The sequence below is a fragment of the Zootermopsis nevadensis genome, unplaced genomic scaffold (genome assembly GCF_977971745.1).
Source record: "Zootermopsis nevadensis isolate Lab colony 2312 unplaced genomic scaffold, Znev_1.0 Znev_ptg000003l, whole genome shotgun sequence".
Classification (NCBI taxonomy): domain Eukaryota; kingdom Metazoa; phylum Arthropoda; class Insecta; order Blattodea; family Termopsidae; genus Zootermopsis; species Zootermopsis nevadensis.
The window spans coordinates 12,412,201-12,424,466 of record NW_028259135.1 but is presented as its reverse complement, the minus strand read 5'-3'; the positions used below and the strand labels follow the sequence as shown (position 1 = coordinate 12,424,466).

The following is a 12,266-nucleotide window of genomic DNA, read 5'->3' as shown; positions in this document are numbered from 1 at the left end:
CAAGTTCAAAGTCGATGTTCCCAACTAGAACCTACGAAAATATAAAAAGGCATTTGTGACGCTTTTACATTACAGCGTGTGTAAAATGAATCGATTGATGCAGCATTTACACGTAACTATGTCACGAAAGTAGGTTGGGGGGGGGGGGGGGGGGGGGTTGCAGAGGTCTCATGATCTAAAAAAAATTAAAAAAAAGAAGTCAGCTTAAACTACACAAGCATTTGTATTGGCTTAATAACTCCCAGTTTAAGATACTTGCATTAAATAGCACATTTGCATAATTTATATTATATTTCTAAGGTCTTACTTTGCACTGTTTTAATGGGAAAATGAGGTGGTAGGAATTAGATTAGGTTTATTTCGATGAAATATTTTTCAGGGGTGGGCTCGAGGAAATTTGGCTCTACCTGCAAGGAGAAATTTGTTGGATTTATGTTACTAGTATTTTCGTTTCCACAGAAACGTGGAACCAATTAATCCTACTCAGCTGAGCCCTTCTTACAAGCTAATAGTCGCCTACTAGTCAAGAACCCGAAGGTACATCACCGTGTTCATGAGAGCCCATCAAGTCCGAGGGTCTATATATCATTTCGGATGTCAAGTTTTTACGATGTGGAGTTTCCGCCCAACCCATAAGCTGATCGTCCATTCCTTGTCGGCTACTCGCTACTGCTTATTCAATATATTCGCAGCTACCGCCATGTTTGAAGACTTCCACGTCCATCTGCGTCGTTGCGCGCTGACAAGAAACCATCCAATGTGGAATTAAATCTAACTTATATAATGTCAGGCTTTCATTAATAAAGTCTTCTCGGGCTATCAGCCATGTTAGATGGCGATTAATGGCTGATAGCCCGAGAAGAATTTATTTATAAATTTAACTTATTAGTTTACCAAAGAATTCCGAAGCCCTGAGTAATTTTCCAAGTTGCTACATTTTTATGAAGAGTCTTGTCCCCCCATGTCCAACCCTCACGTCTTGTCGGGTGTCTGTGACCAAGTATTTTTATTTAGTGTTCTGTCTGACGACAGGTCCATATGAACAGGATCCTTTTCTCGGACTGGGACCTGTTCATATACGTTCTTGGCAGATGATCCAGAAGTGGTTTGCCATTGCCTTCTTCTGTGTGTGAATGGAGTAATTGTTGGGATGCCACGGAGAAACCGGGGAAGCCCCCGGAGGAAAACTCCGTGTTGCCTAGACCACGGCCTTGCCCAACACGAGTTATAAATCTGACTACCACCGGGAATTGAACCCGGGACCCCAGGATTACAAGGCCAGCGTTCTAAAGTTGTAAAGTGAAGCGATTCAGATAGAAAAGTGGAGGTCCTACAACCTAAATAAACATCTGAATTATTTATATTTATACGTGTACAGAGGCTGTTTATATTTCAGAAAGGACCCACACACAGTCTGATCTCCAGTCATGATAAACCACAACCACAAGGAACCACTGAACAGTGAAAAGAATCAAAACGACGTATTTCTTGGACAACACCTGAATTTATTTGATGAGTGGTAAAAACATTTCAGTATTTATTTCAGCAAACAAAATTTACATCCAATCACACACGTTTTTCTGTAACGCTGTTCACATTTCGATGTAACACACGCGGCTTGTGTTTATGCGGTAATCCTACTTTACAAATGTTTCGGCCCTGTCACTATACGTTCCGTCCTTGCCGCCTCCATCATCAGGGCTGTGAGTGCAGGAAATGGCTCTGAAATGTCGGTAAACTTTTACCAGACTGCACGGCGCCGTGAGAAACTCAAATCTACAGGAGAAAGTTCGAAGCTCTCAGCTGTTTGTGTAAAGGGTAGAATGTTATAAGAACACGTAACTAGTAGCATTAAGGCAGCCTTGGCTTCCAAATTGTGTCATAAAATAGCTTTCCATTTTGTTTTTAGTAGTGTCTCTACTTAAGACGTTGGCAGGTCTGGGACATATTTTCTCAAAACACATATTTACGTGCACTATATGTTTGCGCGGTAAAGCTGAACGAAACAGACTATTTGAAATATCTGCAAGAAGATGGACTGATAACGTTGGAATAGTTTTTAAACAAATAAGACCGTGACTGTGAATTACATTAAAGTGACTCAGAATACGATTCACTGTTGAGTTAATGTACAATTTGCGTCTATAAAACACGAGTAATTCCGTGAGTAGCTGATCTCCAGTGTTATTTTAGCTGTTATTCAAAGTGGTATTTATTGGGCACACGTGATGAAGGTAAAGCTACCGCCAGGAATCGGTTCATTCCTTATTTTTTTTTTTTTTTTTTTTTTTGTTTTTTTTTTTTTGTTTTTTTTTTTTTTTTTTTTTTTTGGGGGGGGGGTCAGATTCGTAGTCTTTGCCAAATTGCTGTCCCCTTGTTATAATAGCGAGGTGTGGAAGAGATGTAAAGCAGCATTTTTCAGACGCTTTATCTGTACCATTTCAAACGCATCATCGACTTTGATCTTCATTTATTGCAGATAAAAATAGATTGTTACGAAACTAAGCGCACTACAATATCACACTAAACAGACAGAAACACATTTAATTATATTTTGCTAAATATTAATTATACTAATTTGACCAATATTTCGTATATTATGGGCTGTTTATGAAGAAATCGGAATGTTCGATTTGAGTTTTAAGTAATTTTAAATCGATAACATGCAAAATTAAACTCGTTCAAATTATAGAACAGATATTTGCTACCGAATTCTTTATTTGATGCTGGAGATGAAACTTGTGGACGAGCATCGAGCACTGAACTTCCTGTATACTTTTACTTTATTCAAACAAAGCACAAATCTAATTGGTGGTTTGGCAGCGTGGTGCGTAATTAAACACAGAGTAAACTTTAAAATAAACAACCACAACGAACGATTAACGAAACTGCGGGGAAGGAAAAATAACTTTCAAGAGGACAAATCTTGACATTTTCAGTTTCAAAAAAACTTAAAATACGTCCTTTATGGCAGAACAAACATGTCTCTAGACGTTCATGGTCCATGCTGTGTGCTTCAGCAATATTGTCAGTGACTGTACATTGACGCACGCTACGGGTTCTTCGGCGCTCCAGGGAGTTCTTTTGAAAGACGCTTCAAGACCGAATGACGACACAGTCTTTTATGGGGGGGTCCGCACATCGGATCTCAACTGTCATAACTATATCGTGTATAAACGGTTTACACTTCACTTTGACATGAATAAGGAGGCCACTCAAACGACAATGGCGAGAGTCCTTCGGCTGCTTAGTTTTAATAACACTCGAATGAATCATGACTTTGGCTTTTTCGTCAGCTACGTGGAGTTGTCTTACTGGGCTGTTCCAACTACAAGTTTTCTGTTCAGAAATTTTCTTTCAGTCTGTTACAGCATTAAGACCTACCGGGGAGGTATTTTTGGCATTAATCAGCTTCATGCCCTGGCTGTTTGATTCCCAGTGGCCAATACACAGGGGACTGGGTGGGTCCCAGAGTCAGTCTGGACACAGCTCCTGTCGGAAATCAAACTCCAGTCTTCTAGACCGTGGACTATGTTTTTGTTTTCATTCTTTCCACCGCTACTCAGCCTTATTCCTGTAAAATGTTGTCGCCTCTGCTTAGCTCTCGGCCAGTTGTTTACCGATGGCTACAATGTGTCTATCTGGCAAACCACTTCGGTGCACGAAGCATTGCCAACTTTGTGAGTGATGGCTTAATGTGACAACGCATTAGTAAATTTACAGTTCATAATGCGAAGTATGAAAGTAAAACTGGCTTCGAAATCACGGCAAGGTCAAATATCTTTATGGTGATTCACAGAAAAATCTAAAGTACAGAGTGTCCCAGAAAGATGTACACACACGATAAGGAATATTAACCATTTTTTTCAACCCCCGTGTGTTGTGTTTATGAAATGCAGGGACGTTGGTCGTTTTGAACACCTTCAGTAGATTCCCTGATTATTAAGTGTCAATTCTGACGTATGTGATTGATTAGTTTATTACAATGTCTTTATTTATTCATTGAATGTGTGTGTATATATATATATATATATATATGTTTTTTTTTTGGACAACCTGTACATATGAAAAATTTAGAAACTCGTAAAATAAACAACAGACCATTTATTTAATGTAAGCCATAAACACGAAATCCCTCATTATTGATGATATGAAAATTTCTGATAAATAATTTCACTATAAATATAATTTGTTATATACAATTCCGTTCTGAACTACCGAAAAATATGAGTAGGCCTTTTCTTAACACAACAGATAATTATATTAATATTATTCTTTTTTATATTATTTTAAACCGGCCCAAGTAAGTGTAGTTCTCCACGTTCCCTAGAGTACATACGAACCCATTTCAAAGCGCTATATAATAACTCATCACCGTAACAAGAAGATCTTGAAATCCAGGCTATTTTGAGCGAATTGAATCCACTCTGTTTTAAACACAGGACTTTAAACACCACAATGAAAACATTACGAACGCTGGTTGAATGTTTTAAATGTCCTCGTTAGATCTCGTAAATCAAAAGGTCGGTAAAACAATTCCGGAAGCAATTTGGATAATGCCTCACTGTGGCTTACCTGCTTACACAGAGTTGCAACCTATGCCTGAAATACTCTTCCATGTTACTCACGCTGATTACTGCGCGTCTAAATAATGGAATATCAAGTTTCTCTGCATGAAATATTCAAATGAAACTGGAGAGCATGCGCGTCTCCTATCGAGCAGTTTGGCCCCTCCAATTCATGTTTCACCGCAAAGCAACGGAAAGTTAAGTTTGACGAGACGTGCCTTACTCCGCTTTTGCACACTACACGTTATGAGGTAAACAGGAGCCGGTAATGTAGTTCCCTGTCGGCGTGGAGTGGGAGTGGGGGTGGGGGTGGGGGTGGGGGTGATTTTTCAGATGGCTGTATTATAGTGGTTAAACACAAACACTACTCACCTGTAAACATTTGCTCAAACAGATGTCTACAAATAAACAAGCTCAAGTTTCTTATAAGAACGGCAGGGCATATTGAATTAGTGACGAGAGGGGAAGAAGGGCAAAGACCCCCGGCAAGCAATGGAAGGGTGGGTGGACCCCAGAACCGGTCTAGACTTTGCAGCGGAAGGAAAAATCAGAAATCGAACCGCGGTCATCCAGTCAGCAGAGTTATCGGTTATTTCCTGTCAGTGAAATTCATAACCAACAGACAAAACATCCCGGAAAGTACTCATGAAGTTAACTTTTTTTGAAGCACGAAGTTCAACTGAATTATATTTAAAAATTTGGTTTAAACCCCAAAGAAAAACTCACATCTTCTCAATTACGAAGATCAATTAGTTAATTTTGTTTAAGAAAATGGTCTCTGTTTCGAGACTCATATGAAACACGTAAATGCACTTTGAGGGCTAAAGTCCAAAATCTGAACGTTCAAAGCAGAGAGCTGGCTAGTATTTGTTAAAATAAAAATCTTTTACAATCCAGTAGAGTATTTGAGTTCTGGTCTAGGCTGATTCTGTAATTTATTGGTCAAAAACATAAATAAAACAGGAAAGAATACAGACGTTGGTATAAACATCGTCTTTAGAATGCAATATATAAGTCACGGAGGCCTTCAGCCAAAATGACCCCCCCCCCCCCCCCTGCAAGTCGCATCAGTCAAAGTGATCACAACCCTTCTGGGTCCAAGTCCCAGGCACCCATCTAACCGAAGTTCTTTTCGTAAAGAACACGCAGTTAGATAACTGCGCGAGGACTTCATTTTAACGACGGACATGCAAATAGATCGATCTTATTAATTTATTTTAAAACAAGAGCAAACGGAAATTTAAATCTGAGACATTTCTTTTCCCTAGAAATGTTTCCTTTGGACACATTCCCGCCCAGGGCCACCAGTGAAGCATTGTTAAACGCCGTGTCATATGGCGTGCCAGCCAGGAGCTCAAACACTGACTTTTTGAGCTTATTGGCTCCGGCTTCTTGGCTCAAGCCGGCCTCATGACAATTTGTTACAGAACAGACTAGATCAGTTCCCATCATCACCAGAAAATCGAAGCGAAGATATAATTCTAAATACTTCTGAACAGTTCCGGGCAGTCGAAATAGCTGCAGAGAATGTTAATAATATCGCATTGTCACCAATCGACGAGTTTCACGGTGAAACTTTCAGAAAAATGGCAGAGATTATAATTTTCTACTGGACGTTAGGTACAAAGTCAGGAAGTAGCGACTTAACGGCGGATTTCCTCAATGTGACGTCAGATGTAGGACGTAGATTTTTCCTTATAGGCCCAGGATGACGGTCAGATATGACTTGCTGGTGAAACTGAAGACAGGCGTTCGATTTGGCGTAAGTAGGCTACATAATCCATAACTGTGAGGCTGTTTATTCGCAATGGGGGAAACTGCATCATGAGAAGCTCCACACCGTTATGGTGACGAAATCAAGAAGCATGAGATCAACAGGACGTGTAGCATGCATTGGTGGTTAATAGCGTTCTAATAAGAAACTCTGACGGAAAAGTGAACTTGGGAGACCTAGTTGTGGATGGGAGGACAACATGAAATTGACCGAACTTCGCGGAAGAGTGGTTATTAATTCCTGCTTCGTGTTCGGAAGGTTCCGGGCTCAAAATCTCAACCCGAAGATCGGCTATATTGACATGCTTTCGTGGTTTTCCTTAGTCCCTACAAGTGAGTGGTGGGATTTTTTTTTCTGAAATTAGGCAAAAACCGATTCCTTCTATATCCCTTCCAGTCCATTATTCATTAATCGACATTACATAGTCGGAGCTGCTGACAGCGTCGTTAAATAAACAAAAAATATCTTTAAAATGGATCATAAAAGAGAAGTGTTGTAAGGGCATGGATTAACCCGAAAAAAGAGTCCAATGGCAGGATCTTGTGAAACGGCAATGAACATTTTAGTTTCACAAATGGCGGGAACTTCCGGGCCAAACTGAAAAGGGACTTAGCTCCATGGAGTTAGCTGGATATTGGTGTTACGTGCTAGCCTTTATATACTTACACAGAGTTATTTGTTGCAGGTCATGGAATTATTTTTCTTGCATGCAGCGATTTTCGTGGCATCTTTGGACTGCGGATCTGCAGCCAGCATCTCAACAAATGCCACGGAGATTAGGTCACAGAACGGATGGTGTCCCCCAATATGCGCATGCGTACTATTATATCGCGTGGACTGTATGAACGTGGAATTGAATATTCTGAGTTCCTCCATGTTTCCAATCAATTCCAGCAAAATTCGCGATTTGTGGTTAGATAACACGAGTCTGGCCATTTTGGAACACAACGTATTCGATGGAATGGAAAGTCTGCAGCGTCTGAGTCTCGCCAACAATTATCTGAGGAAACTGGATCACCGTTTATTCTACGATCTGCTCGGGTTGAGATACCTTGACTTGCGTAGTAACTGCCTTGTGTCGCCGCTAGACACCAGGTTGTTTGAGTCACTGAGGCAACTCCACACTCTGAAGTTGGACTACAATAAACTCACCACACTGGATGCCAAAATACTGATTCCAATCGCCATAAACATTACCGAAATCACTCTGTCTAACAATCCTTTCATTTGTGACTGTGACATCCGAGATGCAGTAGAATGGTTCAATAAATACAGACTGAAGTCAAAAGCGACCTGCGGATATCCGAGTGCTGGAGAATCGTGGGATTCTCTGTCCTTCACTGGACACTGTGAAATTTTTCGACCACTGAATATTGACTTGACTTGCAATGTGGCATCTCGACCAGAGGAAGAGGACAGCAAGACCTCCGATTCATTTAATTTAATCGTGGTGTCAGTGGTCGCACTTTGCGGATTCGTGGTTCTAGCGTGCGGCGGATTGTCGTTATACTGCTGGAGAAGAGCTGTCAGGAACTCGACCACAAATCTTGACCGCAAAGCAAACGAAAATAAACTTTATGACGACATCAGATCAAATGATTATTATTACTATGAGTTAGTACGTTCAGAAGTGCCCAGATACATGTCACCTAGCAGCTCCTGTGTACCAGAAAGTGCACCAGAACTCCCTAAAAGACCAAAACCCCATGATTCATGTCAATCCGAACAATACGATGATGTGGGGGACAGCGACAGTGATTCGTACATAAAACCAGAAACTCCTGCATCCGAGGAACAAACGATTACAGCCGACATACTGCCAGCCTCAGGACGACCTCTCGCTCGCAATGAAGTCCTCAGCCATTCTCACAATGCGAGGGAACACGCCGATTCCACAGAGCTTCGTAAGGTTTCCTGTCTTGTAGCTGGCGCACTTGAAGAACGAACGGATACAGAGGCTTCTCTGACGCCAGAAGAAGTGACCTCGAGTCCTGGATTACGAGACGATACATCTCAAGTTATTGAACTTCCTATTGTCCAGACTCAGGGTCCAGACTATTTTTGAAACAGAGAGAGCTTCTGTAAATAGTGAAGGAATCTTTCAGCAAATGAGAGAAACCATTGAAGAGGTGTATATCGATACATTTATTCCAATCAAAACGTTTGAAGGACCTCAAATGATACGTTAAAGTAATCGCCATGTTGAAATTGTAACTGACCCTAATGGAGGAACGATAATTGACCTTTTTCGAATTCAATCCAAAACGTCACACCCCGTTCATTCTGCGCCCATTTTAATACCAGTTATCCATCTACGTCCAAGTCTCCCACGTTGTCTCTTTCCTTCACATTTTCCGACTAAATTTTATTCACGACGAAAAAGAGTGATGTGGAAACTAATGAGAGCGGAGACAAGGCAACGTCGATGCAGAATATGAATTGCAGGATTAGGTTGAAAAACGTAATGCGACAGGACGTAAGAATGAGTGGACATCCCGATAACGCCGGGAGCAAGGCAGGACCTGAACAAAGTCTGATCGGGCATAGCTGAAGTTCTTATCAGGGCCCTGCATAACTGCGTGTTTTTTTAAAGACAACTTCCGCATCTATTATCAGTATTTCAACAAACGGCTCCCATACGGAACTCGGCACACTATGTGATGAAATCATACGAAGATTGTTCGCTCGAGTCGCTTTTACGAACAGTGAATAAGATTGAAGTGGTAAGTTCTCGCTGAATTTTATTTTATACAATTTATTTTAATACCTCGAAATTATTTTGTAGTCCGAGTGGGGTTCATGAACGTAAAACAAGCGAGAAAATACGCATGTCAACAGCGCACAACGCATAATGAGTTTGTGCTACAGTGATACATAGTGTTCCGACAATAGTGAGTTCCAAGGACGAGTGCTTGGCACTCCTTCATTTTCGAGAAGCCCTGGCTTCAAATCTCGGCCCAGAGATCAGCTATCTCGACCTAAAATTTTATGGGTTTCCTGTTCATCCAGCCAAAATCCCCAAACAGTGACCACGGACCAGGAAACTTCAAATTCATTATTAATTAATTCTGATAATTCTACCTTCTTGATCAAATCTGTCTCAACAGCCTGGTTGTATCGGAACAATTCTTACCGTGTTGAGATGCAATTATTTCAACTTAAACTGGATACAGGCGCAAATATCCACAATTGTACTGGCGTACCTTCAAACAGTCTACCAACAGACCACGAAAAAACTATGAAATAACTTTTCGTTGGTCAGTGGCTCGAGAAATGTTGTATTCGGGATCAAATATGGTAGGCTTTATATCTGTGATTCGAAGCATAAATGAACACACGGAAATAATGACTAATATATTTTTAACATTGCATAATTTAATTTATATTTAAAATTACTTGGTGAATGTAATAATATTTGGTATACGTGAGTTGAATGTTTCTGGATTTACCTTCATCGTGTGTAGGGATTTAATTTTAATGCAAACTGATTCATTAATGTGGAATATATGGTGGGCAAAGATGCTCTCGAAAATACGTCGTACACGAAAATATTGAATTAAAATAAAAAAGTTTATAACGAAATATATAGAAATGTAGTCAACTCTTTAAACATTCATTAGGCTTCAAAGCCTTTGTGTTCACGTATTTGCGTCATGTTAATATAACGAATGGCAGCTGAGACAGTAAATTCTCTCAGAAATCACTACATCCCAATTAAAATTAAATTAATTAAATTAATTAAAGTGTTACTCTGTAATGTAAGATTATTTACATTTCAGGACAATGGACTTCCGGTTGAGTTTGTGCACAGCGCTGATGCTCAGGACTGTGTCACTTGTATCAACTACAAGAACTTGCGTCGCCGAAAATGGTAAATTAAACGTTAATAACACAAATTTTACGAATCTACGCGACTACTATTGTTCAGGCGAATACAAAAACCTCCATACGATTCATCTAGTTAATAACAACCTGTCTTTCTTGGAAGCCACAGCTTTTCACGAAGTTAGCTGGTTAAAGCACCTCCTAATTATTCAAAATCCTTTGGAGTATCTGGATCCCAGTTTGTTTTTTAATCTGAAGGAACTTGTTTCTCTTGACCTTTCCCACAACAAATTGAAGTCGTTGACGAATGAGAGGCTCTTCAGTTCACAGAGTAAACTGAAGTTTCTCCGATTATCATACAACGAAATTATCAGTTTGGATTCAAGAGTGTTAATGCCATTAAGGTCTCTCGAGGAGCTGAGTTTATCGAACAATCCTTTTTCTTGTGACTGCAGTTTGATAAGAAATACGGTAAAATGGTGTAAGGAACGAAATCTAACCACCGGTGCCAAGTGCCAAAATGGACCGTTATGGACAGAACTAAGATATGAAAATTGCCCATATTATCGCGAGGAAGAATCTACTAAATTAACGTGTATTCTGGCAGGAGCTGGGGTTGTTATTGTGATAATAGTCGCTGTTTCTGTCGACGTTTTGGTGCATCGTTCAAGAAAATCCAGTCGACGGGATGGAATTAACGGTTATAACGGAACACGCGCGTATTCATTAGCGACTGAGGATTTTAGTTACGAAATTATACCAGACACTCACCAAAGGCCTCCACATTTCACAGGAACGCTTTCATGCAACAAGACAGACCCAGTCGCATTGCAGGAATATGCAGAAGTGATAATAAAACCTTCTGAATTACAAGACACGGAAACATTCTCAAGTGTTGCCGCGGCGGCAGCAGATGACAGCGCACCTTATGCAGAACCCTTGCGGCATTGGACAAAGGACGCTTCAGCGACGTACGCAGAGCCTTACCAACAGACAGCGGCAAAGAAAGGAAGAGTGGCAGAGAGATTCCTTTAAAATTATTCACACTCTCAGCACTGCAATGAAGTTCCTCGCTCTGGATGTCGTGGCCGATAGTGTGATTGGGTGATTCCAATTCTGAACCTTGATCCAGAGACCCGTTATCCTGACTGAAGATTCGTGGTTTTCCTCAGTCCCTCTAGAATATCAAGCCAATGATAAATCTAAATCTACGAATATAAATAAACACAAGGACGCAAGCATATGAATATAAACTAAGATAAATTAAGTAAATATGGAAACAAATAAGAATGAATGACGTAGGGGAGAAGGGGGCTAATTCTTACAATTTTCAATTGCAATTTTTTTGTGCATTTATTCTTAAAATTTACAAGGTTAGCAATTATGGCTTCAGGTACTAATACTATTCGGCTATATTAATAACATTTTTTCAAAGGCCTATTCATTTTCGTTTCATCACAAAACTTGTTTATTTAAGAGAAGGGGGTTTGTAACAATGTGCCCTGTTATGGTGTTAGTTGTTCACTACCACAGAACCGCACAAGAAGAAGTCCCGATTTCAACTGAAATAATTCGGCCTAGGAACGGATCATCAAATCCCTGCGCTTTACTCACGTTTACGTCATACCCTATTGACCAATATGTCTACTGTTATTATTTTATTTGAGATATGGAATATATTTGATTTTTATTAGTTGTTCTTGTGTCTTTTACCACTAATTTTATTTAATTAATTATTCTTGTCTTTTATACACCTGAAGATGGTTCATTTAAGAACCGAAACATGTCGTACGAAAAAGATGTTCTAAATGTAAATCGAATGTTTCGATAAGGAACATCACATGATATTTTAATTATCTTAATTTTAAATTTTAAATTGTGATTAGACGGACAAGAATAATTAATTAAATATATATCTTCACAATATGACGCAACTATACCATCTCACTAATTTTATCAAAAATACGTTTCGAAATTATAATTTAAAATATATACTAAAATTCATAAACTTCCTTCTGTTTATTTCTTTATTTAATTATTTCTGTGATTATCGGAATATTTTACGCATCTGAGAAAGGAAACAGATCGCGCTGGAAACG

At 39.7% G+C, this 12,266-nt stretch overlaps 2 protein-coding genes across 4 annotated transcripts; both read left to right on the top strand.

The window, feature by feature from the left end:
• The first annotated feature begins 6,276 nt into the window (after positions 1-6,276).
• On the top strand, positions 6,277-8,407 carry LOC147874987 (uncharacterized). Its single transcript, XM_087342546.1, has 2 exons — positions 6,277-6,330; positions 7,028-8,407. The coding sequence occupies exons 1-2, from the start codon at positions 6,277-6,279 to the stop codon at positions 8,405-8,407; spliced, it is 1,434 nt and encodes a 477-aa protein (XP_087198672.1).
• Positions 8,408-8,422: 15 nt separating this feature from the next.
• On the top strand, positions 8,423-11,860 carry LOC110840157 (uncharacterized). Of its 3 annotated transcripts, none has more exons than XM_022084995.2 (3): positions 8,423-9,065; positions 10,122-10,213; positions 10,961-11,099. In XM_022084995.2, the coding sequence occupies exons 1-3, from the start codon at positions 9,003-9,005 to the stop codon at positions 11,031-11,033; spliced, it is 228 nt and encodes a 75-aa protein (XP_021940687.2). In that variant the 5' UTR covers positions 8,423-9,002; the 3' UTR covers positions 11,034-11,099. The 3 variants fall into 3 exon arrangements, with proteins under 3 accessions (XP_021940687.2, XP_087198676.1, XP_021940689.2); XM_022084997.2 differs by having other exon boundaries at positions 8,431-9,065; positions 10,623-11,860; XM_087342550.1 differs by having other exon boundaries at positions 8,430-9,065; positions 10,122-11,860.
• Positions 11,861-12,266: the final 406 nt, after the last annotated feature.